Genomic DNA, 21,759 nt, shown 5'->3' with positions numbered 1-21,759 from the left:
TTCTCTAATCTGTCAAGGTCGTTTTGAAGTGTGATCCTGTCCTCTGGGGTGTTAGCCACCCCTCCCAGTTTGGTGTCATCTGCAAATTTGATCAGGATGCCCTTGAGTCCATCATCCAAGTCGTTGATAAAGATGTTAAATAAGACCGGGCCCAAGACAGAACCCTGTGGCACCCCACTAGTCACTCTTCTCCAGGATGAAGAGGAACCATCGATGAGCACCCTTTGGGTTCGGTCAGTCAGCCAGTTACAAATCCACTGAGTGGTAGCAGAGTCAAGACTGCATTTTACCAGCTTCTTTACAAGAATATCATGGGGCACCTTGTCAAATGCCTTGCTGAAATCAAGGTAGGCTATATCCACTGAGTTCCCTTCATCTACCAGGCTTGTAATTCTGTCAAAAAATGAGATCAGGTTAGTCTGACATGACTTATTTTTCAGAAATCCATGCTGACTATTGGTGATCACAGCATTCCTTTCTAGGTGCTCACAGGTTGCTAAGTCGTTTCCCCTCCGGCCTCTCCTTATGATGCGCTCTGTGTGATGTCACGCAGAGTTGGAACAGGTTGCCGGGCGCACCTTGACGCCACATCACTCAAGTCTTTGGACAAGGGACGGCTTCATGGCTTTTTTCCCGGCCAATCTGGAGGCCTCTTGGCCAGATCTGGACCAGAAGACACCTCTGGTAGACACCCCCCTTTCTGTCTTTCCTCCTTTTCCCATCCCCTACGGAGCAAGTACTTGGCTCCACACTTAGTTCAGCCCTGGCAATATATATGTGTGTGACGCGGGTGGCACTGTGGTGTAAACCACTGAGCCTCTTGGGCTTGCTGACCGGAAGGTCGGTGGTTCAAATCCCCCCAACGGGGTGAGCTCCTGTTGCTCTGTCCCTGCTCCTGCCAACCTAGCAGTTTGAAAGCACACCAGCGCAAGTAGATAAATAGGTACTGCTGTGGCGGGAAGGTAAACTGCATTTCCATGCGCTCTGGTTTCCGTCACAGTGTCCCGTTGTGCCAGAAGCGGTTTAGTCCTGCTGGCCACATGACCTGGAAAGCTGTCTGCGGACATTAGCTGGCTTCCTCAGCCTGAAAGATGAGATGAGCGCCACAACCCCATAGTCGCCTTGGACTGGACTTAGCCATCCATGGGTCCTTTACCTTTTTACCTATGTGTGCATGTGTGTTTTCACATCTATGTACTACTGTATGTATATACAGTAAGCCTGCAACTCAGGGATGTTTCATGGAATCAGAGAATCGGAGAGTTGGAAGGGACTCTGGGGTCATCTAACTCAACCCCCCAATGCATAAATAGGCAGCCGTCCCATAAGGGAGTTGAACCCGCAACCTTGGCATTATCAGCACTGTGCTCTAGCCAACTGAGCTGTCCAGGCTCATTTAACTGTGCACGTTTAGCTTTACGAGGTTGGAAAAATAGTTATAAAAAAATTAAAGTGGGCAGGTGTCCAGGAAAAATGCCTTTGGGAATCCCACCAGTCATTGCACCCAATGTGTTTTCACTTTATGCCATTTTGGCCTTAAGCTCGATCCCCTGAACGTAACCCCCCAAGTAAGTTGTGATCTTACTGTATGTGTGTATTCAATCAATCAATCAATCAATCAATCAAGAAAGAGAGGGACTGGGTGGCCCTGTGCTCTAAACCACTGAGCCTCTTGGGCTTGCCGATCCAAAGGTCAGCAGTTCGAATCCCTGCAACGGGGTGAGCTCCCGTTGCTCAGTCCCAGCTCCTGCCAACCTAGCAGTTCGAAAGCATACCAGTGTGAGTAGAAAAATAGGTACCACTGCGGCAAGAAGGTAAATTGTGTTTCTGTGCACTCTGGCTTCCATCACGATGTCCCATTGCAACAGAAGTGGTTTAGTCCTGCTGGCCACATGACCCGGAAAGCTGTCTGTGGACAAACGCCATCTCCCGCAGCCTGAATGTGAGATGGCCGCCACAACCCCATAGTCGCCTTTGACTGGACTTAGCCATCCAGGGGTCCTTTACTTTTACTTACATTCAATCAATCAATCCATCTATCAGTTGCCTCTGATCAACAGACCTCTTACTTCATAGCGAATAAGCAATGTTCAAAAATTAAACACAACAAAGTGGTCTTGGCAATCTGGACAGTTTATAGAGGCAGAAACGCACTTCAACAATTTCACTGATTTATTTAATTAAGGCAATATGTTGTTGTTTTTTCTCATAATGTGTTTTATATTTGACTTCCTTTAATAATGCTTTATTACTAAAGTTGCAAGATAATTTTGGGCTTTGTTTCATTTTCGGAGCCCAGTTCCAAGCCTGAGTAGAATCATAGAATCATAGAATCATAGAATCATAGAATCATAGAGTTGGAAGAGACCACAAGGGCCATCGAGTACAACACCCTGCCAAGCAGGAAACACCATCAGAGCACTCCTGACATATGGTTGTCAAGCCTCTGCTTAAAGACCTCCAAAGTAGGAGACTCCACCACACTCCTTGGCAGCAAATTCCACTGTCAAACAGCTCTTACTGTCAGGAAGTTCTTCCTAATGTTTAGGTGGAATCTTCTTTCTTGTAGTTTGGATCCATTGCTCCGTGTCCGCTTCTCTGGAGCAGCAGAAAACAACCTTTCTCCCTCCTCTATGTGACATCCTTTTATATATTTGAACATGGCTATCATATCACCCCTTAACTTCCTCTTCTCCCGGCTAAACATGCCCAGCTCCCTTAACCGTTCCTCATAAGGCATCGTTTCCAGGCCTCTGACCATTTTGGTTGCCCTCCTCTGGACACGTTCCAGTTTGTCAGTGTCCTTCTTGAACTGTGGTGCCCAGAACTGGACACAGTACTCCAGGTGAGGTCTGACCAGAGCAGAATACAGTGGCACTATTACTTCCCTTGATCTAGATGCTATACTCCTATTGATGCAGCCCAGTAGGATAAAACGATTCTTTCTCCCGCGAGCCTGCTCATTTCATGTCTGACCAGGAGACAGCTCGGACCCTGTTGCACCCCTGATGGTGCCAACGGAAGCACAAGAGGGTCTGCTCCCTTTCCAAGGTCACCTTTGCACCCATCATGGACCTGTCGGGATCTCCGCTCGGCCAGCTGATAAAGCTCGTCTTCCTACGGCCGAGTCCTTCGGAATCGCCTCCGATGTAATTAACGACCTGAGCCTTTGATGAGGCCTCAGGCACATTCCCATCCAGCAGAGAATCAAAGTAGCACGCGGAAGTGATGAGATTTATGGCTACATTGCAAAGCTTTATTTTCTAAGCTACGCAGACAGAAAAGAAATCATCCTCTCTCTGTGAAAGCAGAGAGCAACTGAACCAAACAAAGGAACAGGAAACCAGTAACGTCACATCCGTCTCCCGTGAGACTTCCAATGGTATGGAATCCCAGGAATGTAAACAGAGTCCTGTGACTCCAAAATCACTGCATAGTAGCAAACAGAAGCTAACAGGACTCTGCCTGCCTCCCCCCCAAGCCCCCCCCCCGACTCACCTGCTTACCTGGCTTCCAGCAGCAGCCAAAGTCTTCCTCCTTTCTCACCCTCTGTGAAGCCAGTCCTGCTGTAGAAAGCCACGTTCCTGGGATCTACCTTTGCAGCCCACAGAGCTGGCCAGGTGGACAGGAAAGAGCAGGGAGGAGAGACCTACCTGTGTTGTCTTGAGCACTGATGGAGCAGCGAGGAGAAGGGGGCAGGAGGGATCAGTGGGTGGAAAACACGTGAGAATGGAGAGATGAACACAGACCATGCAGCAAGCACATGTGTGCCTGAGAAGGTGTATTCAGCTTCTGAAGAAAGGGGCCTTTGTGAATCCCCAGCCATACAGGAGTTTGCTTGCACCTGGTGACTTTGCAAAAGGAGGTGTTCAGGTGCAGAACACATGGGCCAAAAGAAAATGAAAAGGAGAAAGAGGGAAATGAGCAGGAGAAGAAGAGGGAAGAAGAAGTTCGTGCTATTCTAGGCTGGATCAACAGTCTTAGTCCCCTTCTATCCTGCCTCGGTGGGACACAGGTGGTGCTGTGGTCTAAACCACAGAGCCTAGGACTTGCTGAACAGAAGGTCGTGGTTCGAATCCCCGCGATGGGGTGAGCTCCCGTTGCTCAGTCCCTGCTCCTGCCAACCTAGCAGTTCAAAAGCATGTCCAAGTGCAAGTAGATAAATAGGTACTGCTCTGGCGGGAAGGTAAACAGCGTTTCCGTGCGCTGCTCTGGTTCGCCAGAAGCGGCTTAGTCATGCTGGCCACATGATCTGGAAGCTGTACGCCGGCTCCCTCGGCCAATAAAGCGAGATGAGCGCCACAACCCCAGAGTCGGCCACGACTGGACCTAATGGTCAGGGATCCCTTTACCTTTACCTCTAACCTGCCTTGGTCAGACCCTCACCTGGAATACTGTGTCCGATTCTGGGCGCCACAATTTAAGAAGGATGTTGACAAGCTGGGAGGTGTGCAGAAGGCGCCGAGCCGTTTGGGGAGGGCACGTGAGAAGGGGCTAAACAGCTTTGCGCCCTTCAATCCAAGCCTTACCATTGTAGGCTGGGGTCCGTCTCATGCCTCCCTCCCTGAGCAGCTTTGCAAAGCTGGGATCTGATTAGATCCCAGCCTCACAAAGCTGCACAGGGCTGGTTTGCGGAGGGTGGTGTGAGCCGCCCCTGCCCCACCCACAATGAGCCCAGGGGCAATCATCTCTGCTGCAACTCCCATGTTATGCCACTGCTCCCAGTGGCTGACCAATACCTCTTCTGGGAAACCCATGAGCAGAATTTGAACATGAGATAATAATAAAATAACAACAACAATTTATTATTTATACCCAACCCATCTTGCTGGGCTTCCCCAGCCACTCTGGGCAGCTTCCAACAAAATATTAAAATACAGTAATGCATCAAACATTAAAAGCTTCCCTAAACAGGGCTGCCTTCAGATGTCTTCTAAAAGTCTGGTAGTTATTTTTCTCTTTGACATCTGGTGGGAGGGCATTCCACACGGTGGGTGCCACTACCGAGAAGGCCCTCTGCCTGGTTCCCTGTAATTTGGCTTCTCGCAATGAGGGAACCACCAGAAGGCCCTTGGCACTGGACCTCAGTGTCCAGGTTGAGCGATGGGGGTGGAGACGCTCCTTCAGATATACTGGACTGAGGCCATTTAGGGCTTTCAAGGTCAGCACCAACACTTTGAACTGTGCTTGGAAATGTACTGGGAGCCAATGTAGGTCTTTCAAGACCAGTGTTATGTGGTCTCGGTGGCTGCTCCCAGTTACCAGTCTAGCTGCCGCTTTCTGGATTAGCTGTAGTTTCCGGGTCACCTTCAAAGGGAGCCCCACATAGAGCGCATTGCAGTAGTCTAAGCGTGAGATAACTAGAGCATGCACCACTCTGGCGAGGCAGTCTGCAGGCAGATAGGGTCTCATCCTGCGTACCAGATGGAGCTGATAAACAGCTGCCCTGGACACAGAATGTACCTGTCCCTCCATGGACAGCTGTGAGTCCAGAATGACTCCAAGGCTGCGCACCTGGTCCTTCAGGGGTACAGTTGCCCCATTCAGGACCAGGGAGTCCTCCTGTCCCCCCAAAACAGTACTACTGTCTTGTCAGGATTCAGCCTCAATCTGTTATCCGCCATCCATCCTCCAACCGCCTCCAGACACTGCAAGATTACTCTTGCAGTTTCCAGCGAGTGGTATGCAAAAGCACGGCTGCTTCTGAGTGTGGAGACAGAACACAACCATCCTGGCTGGTCGCCAGCCATCGATAGCCTTCTCCTCCTCCATGGATTTGCCCAACCTTCTTGGCTCTTGGTCTCCTCCATGCCTTGCAGAGCATTTGAAGCTCTTTGTTTTTATAACACAAGAATCAAATCAAACGGAGATAATGGCGCTGCTCCCTTGGGTCTCCAGTCCTGCCCTCCCCATCCATGGAACCTTGGGGTCTCAGTTATCCCTGTGAGGTTGCCAGGGAGACGAACTGCCGCCTGGACCCTGCTCTGGAAGCGAAGATGCCCCGTGCCAATGAACCCTTACAGGAGCTATGAGGACTTCACCCGTGTTCCCTCGGCCTCCCGCCGGCGCCGTTCCCTGCGTCACTGTAGCTCCCAGCCCTGCTTCGTCTCCTGCACCTTCTACACACCCATCTGCTTGCCCTTTTTGCACGATGAAATGAAATTCAGCCCCAAGGCGAGTTTAAGGGGCAGGGGAAGCCGGGAGGGGGGCACCTGGAACGCTGCTCTCATAACCGCCGCTGGAATGTCTGGATAACTCAGTTTTAATGTCTCCCGTGGTTCTCCGTGAATTTTTGGATATGCATTTATTAGCAGGTGGAATCTGCCCTGGGGGCCATCTTGAGGGCTGAAAGGCAGGCTGTACGTTTTATTTATTTTACTTTTATTTAATAAATGCATAAGACAGGGGGGGTGGGGGTAGAGAAAATGTGCCTTCCTTCACACCGGTCTGTCCTTCAGTGTTGACCCTCTTCTGCAGACGGCATTCTGCAAGTAACATTTTTAGAAGTCTTCAACAAATGAAAAAGGAAGGCAAATAATAAAATCATAGAATTGTAGAGTTGGAAAGGACTCCAAGGGTCATCCAGTCCAACCCCCTGCAATGCAGGGGATGAATCAGCGTATAGAGGAGAGGTCCAAAAACTATCTACGTGGTGCCTAGGGAACAACTTGTACTCTAATATCTGCAAGACAAAGGAGATGGTGTTGGACTTTCGGAGGAAGAGAGGAGAACTAGCCACGCTGTACATCAGGGAGGGCTGTGTGGAGAGAGTCTCTTCCTTTAAATTCCTAGCAGTTTATCTCAGTGAAGACCTTACTTGGAAAATCAATACAACCCAGGTTTTTAAGAAAGCCCAGTCTCCTCAGAGTATTGTGGAAGAACTATGTCAATCAACATTTGATGATCTCCTTCTACCGGTCCACAATAGAAAGTGTCCTTTCCTACTGCATCACAGTGTGGTATGCTGGTTTGACATCATCTGATAGGAAGTGCCTGCAGAGGGTGGTGAATACAGCACAAGATATTATGGGCTGTCCCGTGAATCCGCTGGATGACATCGCGGACGAACATTGCCTCAGGAGAGTGAGGAAAATTCTTAGGGAAGATTCACACCCAGGCGGGCACTTTCTTGATCTCCTGCCCTTGGGCAGAAGATATAGAAGCCTGATTAGTCACCCCAACAGGGTAAAGAAGAGCTTCTATCCCTGGGCTGTTAGGCTGCTGAATGAAAAGATAACAACAGGGCAACTGACTTTCGGGTTTGGTGGGTGTGCGTCAGTAAACGAAGGGAATTAAAACTAAGAGAGCTGAGTGGGGGGTGCTCGTGTAATCTTGCTGTATACAAGTTGTACAAGTGACAATAAAGTATAAAGTATAAGTACAGTGGTGCCTCGCAAGACGAAAAGAATCCGTTCTGTGATTCTCTTCGTCTAGCGGTTTTTTTGTCTTGCGAAGCAAGCCCATTGACAGATTAGCGGATTAGCGCTATTAGCGCTATTAGCGGCTTTTAGCGGCTTATCGGCTTATTGGATCAGCTGATAAGTGGATTAGCGGCTTAGAAAAAGGGGGGAGGGAAAAAACCCGCAGGAACTCGCAAGACATTTTCGTCTTGCGAAGCAAGCCCATAGGAGATTCGTTTTGCGAAGCACCTCCAAAACGGAAAACTCTTTGGTCTAGCGAGTTTTCCGTCTTGCGAGGCATTCGTCTTGCGGGGAACCACTGTATAAAGTATAATGCAGGAACCTCAGCTAAAGCATCCATGGCAGATGGGCGCCCAACCTCAGCTTAAAAATCTCCAAGGAAGGAGATTTAATCTCCTTAATCTTCTCTAAACACACACACAGATCTTCCAACCATTCCTTGTAGAACTTGTTCACCACCAGATTCCTCACCATACTGGTCTCCTTTGGACACATTTTCTGAAAGCATGGGGGCTATCCTATGGCAGTGAGACTCTGATGGACCCCATACTGAACAGATGTTCTAGGAGCAAGTGAAGTTTCTCAGATTCTTAGGGACAGTTATTGTGGACATTGTGAAAGATACGTGTTGTTCTAGGAGTTATGGGCCCATGAAAGTTCCTCATGGGTTGAGTGGCTTGTGTGCTCTTGTTGTTGGTGGTGGTTTTTTTGCTCAGCTCCTCCACACTTATTGCCCAGAGCTTGTACCCCTTTGCAGCCGCTGCTCTTGCACCAATCCTACTGGAACTCAGCACTGGGAGAGCCACAAAAGTTATCTCCATGGAGAATCAACACCTTCCTCCTGAGATGTGAAGGCATCATCCCAACAGTGAGGTTCCATGTCATAACGTTTGTGGAAACAAACACGGCCGGAAACATCTCTCCGTCTCTCCTCTGGGACACACTAAAAGACTATTTAAGAGGATTTATCATTTGCTACACAGCATGTTGGAAGAGGAGGAGGAGGGACTCAGGGTGGGAAAACCGGTCGCCCTAGAAACCAAACAAACCCCAGGCTCCATAATAATAACATCTGCCGGAATCAAGGCTCCGGTTAAGAAAAGATACGAGGCTAAAAAATTGCTTTCTGATCAGTTTTCCCCTGCCCTGAATTAGAGCAAACATCTTGGGAGTTAAGAGGGAAAGTCTTAGCTTTTTCCTCTTAGAGCATGCAATGTAAGTCTCTTTCTGCTGTTAAGGACAAGAAGGCTATTCTGCGCATAACTCAGAAAGCAATCAGTGAGCAACTGGGGTTTTCAGAATAATAATAGTTGTTATTTGGCATTATAGAAGGCAAAGCCGAGTCCACAGAGGTGATCTCTGCTTTCTTACAACCGATATATCTTCCCCAAATATGCAGGAGATTGGAGGCCATTATAGGAAGAGGTCAGAAGTGAAAAAGGATCTGGCAAGGGCCTTGCTGCGATGGGGAATGAGTCAGATCTCTCAGTGAATCATGTCACTGTTCTAAAACAAAGCAGAAGAAATATGGGGGGGGGGGAAGCCCTGTTCCATGTATGAAGCCTCGGTTACGGGGTTCTTCAGGGCCAGAGAGGACATCTCATGGAAGGGACCCTGAGGGTCATCTATTCAACTACCAAACAACTACCAAACTTTTAGAAGACATCTGAAGGCAGCCCTGTTTAGGGAAGCTTTTAATGTTTGATGTATTGTTGTTGAGTCGTTTAGTTGTGTCTGCCTCTTCGTGACCCCCTGGACCAGAGCACGCCAGGCCCTCCTGTCTTCCACTGCCTCCCCCAGTTTGGTCTAACTCATGCTGGTAGCTTCGAGAACACTGTCCCACCATCTCGTTCTCTGTCGTCCCCTTCTCCTTGCACCCTCCATCTTCCCCAACATCAAGGTCTTTTCCAGGGAGTCTTCTCTTCTCATGAGGTGGCCAAAGTCTTGGAGCCTCAGCTTCAGGATCTGTCCTTCCAGTGAGCACTCAGGGCTGATTTCCTTCAGAATGGAGAGGTTGGATCTTCTTGCAGTCCATGGGAATCTCCAGAGTTTGACGTATTACTGGATTTTAATATTTGGTTGGAAGCTGCCCAGAGTGGCTGGGGAAGCCCAGCCAGATGAGCAGGGTATAAATACATTATTATTATTATTATTATTATTATTATTATTATTATTATTATTACTACTACTACTACTATTCCAACCCCCTGCAGTGCAGGAATTCATGCAGCTGACAGGAACCAAACCTGCACTACGCTCTAACCAACTGAGCTACCCAGCTATTCAACAATGAAACTCAGCCCATTTCCCTTGAGGGTGTTAGTTGTAAAATCCTCACTGCATCTGTTGGGGCTCCGCATTTGCAAACTCCCCGCTGTCTCCCCAGAGGGCTGCATCCCCAACAGACAGGGGCCGGACCAGATCTGTGTGATAATCTGGCTTCTCGATGCTCCTGGGTGCTAAAGTCAAAAGACGGGGGTTGTCTCAAGACACTATCACCAGATACTGAATATGTTATGTTCTCACCCTGGGCCAGCAGGGGGATACTGTAGATAGTTTTCACTCAGGTCCGCATATGCAAATAAGGAATTGAAAGTGACGTTCAGTGATTGAGCTCTTTATAAGCAGGTTGGCTGAACCCTTCAATTCAGTTCTGTTCTGTCCTGTGAATACACAAGAGCTGTCTGAAGAATCACTGTGTCGTCTGATATGTTCGCCCACAACTTAACACTGGCGAAGAAGGTAGGATTGATGGACATCAGAGCACAGCCAGATGCGGCCACCCTCTGAGCTGAGCTGAATCACGGAGCTAAAACACTGAGCGAAATCACGGAGTAGAACCAATTCAGAGCTGACTGTTCTGGCTAGAGCACTGTGCTCCATCCATCGCCCTCCACGTCAGCTTCGGAACCATGGCTTCACTCGTGCCTCTACTGCCGTTTGCCCCAGCCTCTGAATCATGGGGTGCCTACCTCGCTCGGTTCGACTGCTACCTCCAAGCAAATGAGCTGACAAGAGATCTGTAGAGTGTAAGCGGGGCCTCTTCCTCAGCCTTTGTGGCCCTGACAGAATATATATTCGAACATACCTCACCGGGAATTTTTCTATCAGACTTTTGCTGCCTTCACTTCCCCACAACCCACACCTATGCGCTGAAAGGACGTTCAGCACATGCCTAAAGCGCATGGCTGCTCCTGAGTGGCAGACTTGTGAAAAAGGAGGAGAGGTGGGCCGCCTCGGTGATGAAACTTGCCACCATTTGCAGAATCATACCAAGACTACTCCAACCACCGACATGGTTCAATGGGAAGAAATGTCTGAGTTGAGCAGCTCAAATGTTATCAGATGAAATCAATCCTGTCCATTTATGATTACAGTGGTACCTCAGTTTACAGAGACTTCAGGTTACAGACTTTGCTAACCCAGAAGTAGTACCTCACATTAAGAACTTTACTTCAGGATGAGAACAGAAATTGCGTAGCGGCAGTGGGAGGCCCCATTAGCTAAAGTGGTGCTTCAGGTTAAGAACAGTTTCAGGTTAAGAATGGACCTCCAGAACGAATTAAGTTCTTAACCCGAAGTACCACTGTATTCTTAGTGTTTGTGGTTTTATTAAAACATTTTGCATTGTTTTTAGTCTTCTGTACATTTTGTCTTGCTCATTGCCCCAAGAGGGTTGCGCTTTTTCAGGTAGGCCTGTAGAAGCCATCTGACAAACGGGAAGAAATTGTGACAATGGTGACTTACTTTGCAATGTGCATCTTTTCCACGAGGGAGAGCAGCACGCCCCATGCAGGGGCCTCACTCTGCATTGCCAACAGACGTGTGCTTCCTCTCTGTCGCCTGTGATGGAGGAAAACATGGGTGGAAAGCACCATTTTACTGGGGCAGCTGAACTAGAGATGATGCTCTTTAACGTTTGGTACCTCTTTTGTTGCTGTTGTCCTTAGAATATGGAGAGGAGGTCGAAACCAGATGTGGACCATATCATCAAAGAGCACGAGAGCTTTAGCGAGAGTGAAAAGAGCTCAGAGAGGTGAGTTTCTTGGTAAGTGGAGAAGACCCACAGGGCAGATTTCATTTGTCAAGTGTGGACATTCTAGGTCAAGACACTTGTTCTGTGGTTTACACGTCTTTGACAGACATATCCTGCCGTTTTTTCCTATACAGTGGCACCTCGGGATGGGAACGGGATCCATTCCGGAGCCCCGTTTGCATCCTGAACAGAATTTAAGACGCATCTGCGCGTGTGAGGGCCGTGTTTTGCTGCTTCCACGCATGCGTGTTACGTCATTTTGACCGTCTGCGCATATGCGAGCGGCAAAACCCAGAAGTAACGCACTCTGTTATTTCTGGGTCGCCGCGGAGCGCAACCTGAAAATACTTATCCTGAAGCATATTTATACCGAGGTATGACTATATTCAAAAGTTTAGAGCTAGAAACTGCTCAGTTCTTGTCAGGTACGCTGGCAGGCAAGGGAGTTTCCTCCTCTCCTCTGGGAGCTTACGATAAAAAGTAATGAGCCTTTGGCAGGTTTATAGTCCTTTTTATTTACAACATCATACTGAGAGGAGCATCAGGCCGCCCTTCCCACAGATGGCAGTCGCTCACTCTGAGTCCCCTCCCCTTCCTAAGCAAGAAGTCACCTGTCCCTCCTCTATGCTTCTGTTGTTCCTGGACCATTTCAGTCCTCCGAGTTCTGGGGGAGGGAGTGACTTCCCTGCCACTCTGGACTGAAAAATCTCCATAAGGCTCCCTCCCTCCTGGTTGCCTAGCTACTGTCTCAAACTGTCCAGCTCTTCCCCTGACTGAGCAGCCTCTGAATCTGCTGGTCTCTCTGCTTGTAGGAACGTGGGGGGGGGGGCGACCCCCCCGCCAGAGGCTGCTCTGTCTGTACCTGCATTCCTTCATCTTCGAAGTCAGACCAGTCTCTGGCATCCAATTCAGACCAGACCCTGACACTTCTGTAGCATTTCTGACCAATTTCAGCAAAAACTCACCTCTTTGCCATACCTCTGGGTTTCCCCAGACATTCTTGCCAATCACCTATTTTCAAGCCCCAAATCCCGGATGTGTCCAGGAAAACAATAATAGTAACAATACCTTTATTGTTCCTGTACAGCCGAGCATTAAGGTAAAGGTAAAGGTACCCCTGCCCGTATGGGCCAGTCGTGTCCGACTCTAGGGTTGTGCGCCCATCTCACTTAAGAGGCCGGGGGCCAGCGCTGTCCGAAGACACTTCCGGGTCACGTGGCCAGCGTGACAAGCTGCATCTGGCGAGCCTGCACCAGCGCAGCACACAGAAACGCCGTTTACCTTCCCGCTATAAAGCGGTACCTATTTATCTACTTGCACTTAGAGGTGCTTTCGAACTGCTAGGTTGGCAGGTGCTGGGACTGAAAGACGGGAGCTCACCCTGCTGCGGGGATTCGAACCGCTGACCTGACGATCGGCAAGTCCTAGGCGCTGAGGTTTTACCCACAGCGCCACCCGCAAGCATTAGGTGCACATTATTAGCAATCGGCCAGGAATTGCTTCCAAGGGAAAACATCACAGCCATGGGAGCCTCAGAAGGGGTGAAGGAGGAGGGGGGTGAGCAGGGTTTGTGATTATCCCATGGCCTTTTTTAAAAAGTTGAAATGTTCTTTTTCAGGGTGAGAGCGATGAAAATGGAAAGCATGGTAAGCAGCGATTTCTCTTACGGTAACAGCTTTGCTAACAACTTTAGGGTGCAATCCTGCAGGCTCATCCAGCTCCCTCTGGCTCAGCTAGCCCAATATTTTTATTTCGTATTTGCCTTTTTACGAATTGCACTGTGTGTAGTTGGGGTTCTCCACCCCCCATAATATGTTTTCACTTATTTAATTGATTGAGTGATTGCATCTATGTCCCCAGGTGCACATGTTTATCTCCCCTCCTCAATTAACCCCACAAAACCCCTGAGAGGTAGGCTAGGCCGAAAGGCAAATGGGTTCCCCAAAGTCACCCATTGAGTTTCATAGCCAAGTAGGGATTCAAACCCCGGTCTCCGAGTTCCTAGTCCAGCATTCTAACCACTGTGCCCCCCTGGCTCTCTTTAAAAGAACCTTCCATAAGGGAGACCTTTCATACAGCAAGCAACCGCCAAGTTCAGATACAATTATTATTACTAGTCGTAAGGATGGTATACTGTGTCCAGCAACAGCTCCTCGTTGTCTCAGGCTTTTTCCAGCTGTGCTGTCGCACTCTCGACTGTGAGTATATTTCACCCACTCTCCATATTCTCCCGACCTGGCCCCACCAGATTTCTTTCTTTTTCCAAAACTGAAATCTGCACTGAAAGGGCACAGGTTTCCCAACATTTCACACGTCCAAGCCGCCGCGATGAGGGAACTGAAAGCAGTACGAAAAGAAGACTTCTCCAGAAGTTTCCAACAGTTCTGCAAACATTGTCAGCAGTGCATTGTATCAGTGGGGGGCTGCTTTGAAGGCCTGTAAGGCATGTATGTTCGAATATTTCTCACTGTCCAATTTCTGTGACCATTCACCGAACTTTCCGGTCACACCTTGGAGAATCGTAGCGTTGGAAGGGACACAATTCTCTGCTTCTGGGCTCCATCCCCTCCCTGCGGAAAGCAGAGCGTGGAGGCTTCTCGCATGCAAGGAAGTTGCGCAGCAACCCTGAGTGACCCAAATGATGAATGTGGGAAGCTGAAAGCCTTGGGTGACCCTCTTTGTCTCCTCTCTGTTGTCTTTCAGCTGAAGAAGGTGCTAGCTGAAAACCAGCAGTTGAAAAGTGCTGTAAGTTCACTATTGTGTGTGTGTGTGTGTTTTGCCTTGGGTCTTCCCCCGAGGCTCACAAAGCCTCTGAGCCTTCTCATCCATCATCATCATCAACAACAACAACCACCAGCTCCCAGGGTAATGGAATCAAAGAATCATTGAGCTGGAACGGATAATAATAATAACAATAATAATAATAATAATAATAATAATAATAATAATAATAATAATAATAATAATAATAATAATAATATATTATTTATGTCCCGCCCATCTGGCTGGGTTTCCCCAGCCACTCTGGGCGACTTCCAACAAAATATTAAAAACACGATAAAACATCAAACATTAAAAACTTCCCTAAACAGGGCTGCATTCAGATGTCTTTTAAAGAGAAGATAGCAGCTTATTTCCTCCACATCCGAAGGGAGGGCGTTCCACAGGGCGGGTGCCACCATTGAGAAGGCCCTCTGCCTTGTTCCCTGTAACCTCACTTCTCACAATGAGGGAACCGCCAGAAGGCCCTCGGAGCTGGACCTCAGTGTCCGGGCTGAACGATGAAGGAGATGCTCCTTCAGGTATACTGGACCGAGGCCATTTAGGGCAACACTTTGAATTGTGCCTGGAAACCTACTGGGAGCCAATGAAGGTCTTTCAAGACAGGTGTTATATGGTCTCGGAGGCCACTCCCAGTCCCCAGTCTGGCTGCCGCATTCTGGATTAGTTGTAGTTTCCAGGTCACCTTCAAATGTAGCCCCACGTAGAGCGCATTGAAGTAGTCAAAGCAGGAGATAACCAGAGCATGCACCACTCTGGGATCCCTCAATGTCATCTAGCCCGACCTTCTGCAGTGCAGGGATCACAACTGGAGAATCCCTGGCAGATGAATATCCAACCTCTGCTTAAAAACCTCCAAGGAAGGAGAACTCACCACCTTCTGAGGGAGTGAAACCAGGCGTGGGACTTAACGGAATGGGTTCTCTTTTGCAGGTTCACTTCTTGAAGCAGCAGAACAAAGGTAGGAGATCTCTCTCTCTCTCTCTCTCTCTCTCTCTCTCTCTCTCTCTCGTTTCCAGGTGCAGCAGGGATATGAATCCCTGTGTGGCACCCTGGAGAGGTGTTGCCAGTCAGGGTGGACAATACTGGCCTCACCCGGTAGAATTAGGATCATTTGTGAAACACAATGACTTACAACAATAAGTGAATAACACATGCATTGAAACCAGTGTAAAGCAAAACACAGGAAAATTGAAAATGCGTTCATTTGTGTGTGTGTGTGTGATTTTTATTAAATTTTCTGTTTTATAATTTAAAATATTTAAACAACTTTAAAATGTCAATGAATTCCTTTCCATCATTCATTCTGCATATCATCAATCCCTGCATACTTTACAGAAACGAAACCGTTCAGTAATCCATTATTACATCCATGAAAACTTGTTCACACTGTTGAATTTGTCTTAATGCTGCCAACGATTTGAAGTATGCACAGTTCTCCCCCATATATTCACAATAAACTTTTCCCAATCTTCTTTATGTTATTATTTGCTTCCTTTTAAAAATATGAATGTGCTTTCGCACCTGAACGAAAACGCGTTCATATTTTTTTTTAAAAGGAAGCAAAGCAAAGGCAGCTCCCTTTGTTACTACTTTTCATTACCAGGACAATCCATCAACATTATTTTCTAAATATTTTGGATAGAATTTTATTGCATTTTATTTAGTCATGCTGGCCACATGACCCGGAAGCTGTACGCCGGCTCCCTCAGCCAGTAAAGCGAGATGAGCGCCGCAACCCCAGAGTTGTCCGTGACTGGACCTAATGGTCAGGGGTCCCATTACTTTTAACAAATAGACGTGGGTGTGCTGTGGTCTAAACCACTGAGCCTCTTGGGCTTGCCGATCAGAAGGTCGGTGGTTCGAATCCCCACAACAGGGTGAGCTCCCATTGCTCAGTTCCTGCTCCTGCCAACCTAGCAGTTCGAAAGCACGTCAAAGTGCAAGTAGATAAATAGGTGCCCCTCCAGTGGGAAGGTAAACGGTGTTTCCGTGCGCTGCTCTGGTTCGCCAGAAGCGGCTTTGTCATGCTGGCCACATGACCTGGAAGCTGTACGCCAGCTCCCTCGGCCAATAAAGCGAGATGAGTGCCACAACCCCAGTCGGCCATGACTGGACCTAATGGTCAGGGGTCCCTTTACCTTTAATAGAAGTGAGACAGTGGAGGTTTTGTAGCGTACCTAATTTTATTACTACTGGTTAAACAAAAGAACATAACGGACATGCACGAGAGAGTCAGCTCTCTTTCATATTGCCGCCTAATCTCTAGGCAGATCAAAGAAGAGCCTGCACAGTGCTAGGGACGGAAGTCTGGATATGTGGTTTCCGCCCTCTGCTTTCTCTGAGACAGAAAGTAAAGCAAACATGATCGGGTGATCTTTGCAATGGGTGGGATGAAAATACTGACGCTCTCCTGGGAGAGATGTCGTGCCTTCAACGCCCTCAGGCTCCGCGTTGCCCCACATGGTCCACCCGCTGCCTCCCCACAAGTGTAGGGTAGCTGAGTGGGAGGAGGCAGGCAGACTCCTTTGAGGCCCTGTGGTGCACCCTGCCCCTATGGGTGGCTTGCCCCACCCTGGGCATGCACCCCATGCGCCTGAGAGGCTTCCTTTGCCGCCACCCTCCAGATGTTTGGGCATCCAGTCCCATCCCATCAGCTGCAGCCAGCATACAATCCTGGGGTTGACATATCATCCAGTTGGATCACATTCATCCAGTGCTTTACCAACTGCACTGGCTCCCGGTGGAGTACAGAGTCAAGTTTAAGGTGCTGGTTTTGACCTTTTAAGCCCTATGTGGCCTAGGACCCTCGTACCTATGGGACCGCCTCTCCTGGTATGTCCCACGGAGGACCTTAAGGTCCACAAATGACAATATTTTGGAGGTCCAAAGTCGTAAGGTGGTTAGATTGGTCTCAACTAGGGCCAGGGCCTTTTCAGTACTGGCCCCGACTTGGTGAAACGCCCTGTCCCAAGAGACTAGGGCCCTGCGGGACTTGACATCTTTCCGCAGGGCCTGCAAGACGGAGCTGTTCCGCCAGGCCTTTGGTTTGGACTCAGTCTAACACTTATGTTTCCCTCCCCTTATGGTTTTGATCTGTGGGCTATTTTCAAAAAGAGGCTGCATTTTAAATTGCATTTTAACCTGTCTTTTAAATTGGTTCCCTCCCCCCCCCCCCATTATGGTTTTGCTGTAATTTTACTGGTATTAGCTGCCCTGAGCCCGGCTCTGCCAGGGGAGGGTGGGGTATAAATATAATATATTATTATTATTATTATTATATTGCCTGGGGGTGATAGCAGTTGTCTTTCAGCTTGTGGAAGGCTGTAGGAGGGACGGAGAGGCAAATGTACCCACTCGGAGTGGCTGGGGCAACAACAACAACAACAACAACAACAACAACAACAACAACAACAACAATAATAATAATAATAAAAATATAAATTTCAGGGCTTTTTTTCAGCTGGAACTCAGTACCGCACCTTTCACCTTTCACCTTTTCAAGGAAGGTGTTTGGGGTGAGTTCCGGAATCTCTTTTTCTAAAAAAAGCAGCACTAATAATAAGAATAATAATAGCAACTCTTCTGTGTATATTGAATGACGAGGGGGAAGGAAGCTGCGAGTTTTGACCGATGGACCCATTTTCTATTCCAGAAAAAGACTGCAATGCAGAAGACTGCAAGAGGTCAGTGCAATCGCATGTCCGGCGTGGGATTGCCAGGCCCTTGTGGAATAATGGACGATATTTATAGAGAATCGTAGCGCTGCGGCGTTTGAAGGAACAACCCTGGGGTCACCTAGTCCAGCTCCCTGCAGCGCAGGAATGCCTGCAAAAGGATCCCTGAAACGTGGCCATCCAAATTCTGCCAAGGAACGAGAGACCAAAACCTTCTGAAAGGGTCTTTCCCACTCTTGAATGGCATAGCCTCAGAAAGATCTCTCTGAGCTTTAGTCTGAATCTCCTTTCCTGCAATTTGGATCTGTTGGTTTGGGCCCCAACATTCTGGAGTAGCAGAAAACCACTATTGCTCCATCTTCCCTTTGACAGCCCTTCAGATATTTGAAGATGGCTCTCATATCCCCTCTCCGCCTCCTCAGGCTAAATATACCCAGCTCAATCAACCATTCCCCATAAATCTTGGTTTCCAGGCACCTTCATTATCCCCTGCTCATTTTCTAGCTTATCGAAAGCCTTTTTTAAGTGGGCTGCCCAGAATCGGACACAGGACTTGTCAATCTTCTTTCTCCACTCCTTTCTCCAGGGCTAAAGAACAACTGATGACTGAAATTGGGTCTCTCTTGACCGAAATTGCCTTCCTGAATGAAGTTCGGGAGCAGCTGGTGAGTGTCTTGGATCAGGGTATTCCCCACCCCCTCCAATTGTGGCTCAAGTCTCCAGATCCCACTATGAGTAACTGAAGATTAAACCCCCTTGAACCAAATGTGTTGGTGGGAACAGGATCACTTCCAATTTAACTGAGGTAAAGTGTGCCTAAAACTGCATATATTCATGAAAATACGATCCAAGTGACCAGAATATGAGGGGAAATAGCCTTGCAAAAATGTGAAATATGGCGAAATAAGGATGGAGATTATTAGGGATTATTATTCTTGAGTCAAAATGATAGTACCCCTAAACATTTTTTTAAGGAAAAAGCACTGATAATTATAATTATAATTATAATAACTGTGTATGCCACCTTGAGCTCCTTTGAGGAAAAGCCGGGATATAGATGCAATAAACACATAAAAAATAGAAGAAAGCAGGTTAATCTCCGTTTAGCGTTTTCCAAACCTCCGCAGCAGCTTACCAGTGCGTATTTCTCCCTACGTTGCAAATTTCGCAAAGCAATTTCCCCTGATGCAAGATGTCCGCGCGTGTCATTCTCGCTTGCAGTCCGCATGCCTCCCTCCGGTCCGAACATCTTGGCGTGCGTTTCTTTAGAGAAGCGCGTCGCAAAATCCTCATTTCGAAAGGGGTGGCGTTCCGCGTTCCGGTTGCGGTTGTGGTGCTTGCTCTCCTCTGAGCCGCTTGCTCTCCTGCTTGCCTTCCAGAGGTACAAGGACCCCGAGTCCAGGAAGGAGACGACGAAAGCCCTCACCGAGACCATCCAGGCGAAGCTGGAGGTGGCTCACGCGAAGATCGAGGCGGCTGAAGCCAAGAAGGAGACGCTGGAGGCCAAGCGGAAGGCGGAAGAGGCCCAGGAGACAGCGGAGGCGGCCCAGGCCAGGGAGGACAACCTCCTCTCCTATGTCTCCAAGATTGCCACCCTCGCGTACCAACAGGCTGCCGAGGCGGAGTATGACTGCACCCAGGCCCGCAAAGCCATGGCGGTGGCGGAGGCCATCCAAGTGGCCACCCTGGCCGAAGGCAAAGGCCGCCGGACCCACAAGCACCACCACCACCACCAGGGCAAGCACCACAGGGGCCACCACGACCACCGGGGCCACCACAGCCACCACAGCCACCACGACCACCGGAGCCACCATGAGACCCAGAGCGACCTGCCCCACTCGGAGCCCGAGACCCTGAGCAGCACCCGATAAGGAGGAGGACGGGAGGAAGGAAGGAAGTGAACGAAGGCAGGAGCGTGGCAGGGTGGGAGGAGAGAGAGAGAGAGGGGATTGGTGCCGTAGAGTGCCAATAGCAGGAGCACTGTGCAGAATTAAAATTTATGTTTGAGCCGCTGACTCCTTACTCGTTTCGTAGAATCGTGGCGTCGTACAGTTGGAAGGGACACACCGGGTTATCTGTTCTTTTTTGTTGATGCTATTTCCAGGGTTGCCGGGTTTCAAGAAGTGACAATCCGGACCGTAGCTGTCAACTTTTTCCTTTTCTTGCGAGGAATCCTATTTGGAATAAGGGAATTTCCCTTAAAGAAAGGGAAATTAGAATCATAGAATCATAGAATCATAGAGTTGGAAGAGACCCCAAGGGCCATCGAGTCCAGCCCCCTGCCAAGCAGGAAACACCATCAGAGCACTCCTGACATATGGTTGTCAAGCCTCTGCTTAAAGACCTCCAAAGAAGGAGACTCCACCACACTCCTTGGCAGAGTCTCCTTCTGTTTTCCTTTTGTTGACAGCTATGATCTGGACGCAAAAGTTGGCAAAGTTGTTGAGCTTTGGCAGTAAACTTTGGCAGGGTGGAGTGCAGGAGGGGTCGGAAGAAGAGGAGGAAGAGGCAGGCCAAGCAAGTGAAGAGCCAGGGGCTTCCCTACCCTCCTGCATCACTGCCTCCCAGAACCAGGAGGGGACTGAAAAGGGAGGAGCAGAGGACATTTTCCCGCAGGCGCAGTCTCTGGCTGCGCGAACGGAGCCAGCCAGGGGAAGATACATAAATCAGTGGAGGCGAGAGTTGTCCCCAGTTGCTGCATCTGTTCCATAGGACGAACCTGGTCATAGCTCCCTGGGCACAAGATTGGGGTGCATATCCAGAGCTGTAGAAGCGACTGAATAAATAAAAAAAAAGTCCAGTAGCACCTTAGAGACCAAGTAAGTTTGTTCTGGGTATGAGCTTTCGTGTGCAGGAACACTTCTTCTGATTCTTCCACATCACTTGGAATTCATGCTATTGGAAGTTTAGGACAAGGATTGTAAGAGACCACCATCTCTGCCTTTACACTCTGAGTAACCCATAAGCAGAGTTCATTGCTCTGTGTCCCTACGCCCTTTTAAAATGTGTTTTTTTTGGGTGGGGTACTGGGTTGTTTTTATTTTGATTATATATTTTGTGGTTTCATATTTTGTTCTGTGAACCACCCCGAGACCTCCAGGTATAGGGCAGTATAAAAATTCAATAAATAATAATAACAATATTTTAGGAATATATATAAAAAAATTGTCCAGTAGTACCTTAGAGACCAATTAACTTTGTTCTGGGTATAAGCTTTTGTGTGCATGCACACTTCTCTATTCCGGAGCCCCGTTCGCATCCTGAAGCGAACGTAAGACACGTCTGCGTGTCTGTGCGGGTTGCATTTCACCACTTCCGCACATGCGTGTGACATCATTTTGAGCGTCTGCGCATGCGCGAGTGGCGAAACCCGGAAGTAACGCGCTCCAGTACTTTCCATTACTTTCAGGTCGCAGCGGAGTGCAACCCGAAAATATTTAAGCTGAAGTGTATTCATCCCGAGGTATGACTGTAATATATAATATATAATAAAGGTAAAGGGACCCCTGACCATTAGGTCCAGTCGTGGCCGACTCTGGGGTTGCGGCGCACATCTCGCTTTATTGGCCGAGGGAGCCGGCATACAGCTTCCAGGTCGTGTGACCAGCATGACTAAGCCGCTTCTGGCGAGCCAGAGCAGCGCACGGAAACGCCGTTTACCTTCCCGCCGGAGTGGTACCTATTTATCTACTTGCACTTTGATGTGCTTTTCAACTGCTAGGTTGGCAGGAGCAGGGACCGAGCAACGGGAGCTCACCCCGTCGCGGGGATTCGAACCACCAACCTTCTGATCGGCAGGCCCTAGGCTCTGTGATTTAACCCACAGCGCCATCCACGTCCCTTA

General features: G+C 48.7%; 1 protein-coding gene across 2 annotated transcripts; it reads left to right on the top strand.

Annotated features, from left to right (window-relative positions):
• The first annotated feature begins 537 nt into the window (after window positions 1–537).
• Window positions 538–19,922, top strand: LOC308584064 (uncharacterized protein). 2 transcript variants are annotated; one of them, XM_081188741.1, is made up of 8 exons: window positions 538–684; window positions 11,372–11,457; window positions 13,076–13,103; window positions 14,161–14,202; window positions 15,172–15,199; window positions 17,894–17,924; window positions 18,502–18,580; window positions 19,295–19,922. In XM_081188741.1, exons 1-8 carry the CDS (start codon window positions 622–624, stop codon window positions 19,784–19,786), a joined length of 849 nt encoding a protein of 282 aa, XP_081044867.1. In that variant the 5' UTR covers window positions 538–621; the 3' UTR covers window positions 19,787–19,922. The 2 variants fall into 2 exon arrangements, with proteins under 2 accessions (XP_081044867.1, XP_081044866.1); XM_081188740.1 differs by lacking the exon at window positions 538–684 and adding an exon at window positions 5,953–6,174.
• Window positions 19,923–21,759: the final 1,837 nt, after the last annotated feature.

The sequence above is a fragment of the Podarcis bocagei genome, assembly GCF_964188305.1.
Source record: "Podarcis bocagei genome assembly, chromosome: 3".
Taxonomy (NCBI): Eukaryota; Metazoa; Chordata; class Lepidosauria; order Squamata; family Lacertidae; genus Podarcis; species Podarcis bocagei.
This window is presented reverse-complemented; position numbering and strand designations above follow the sequence as displayed.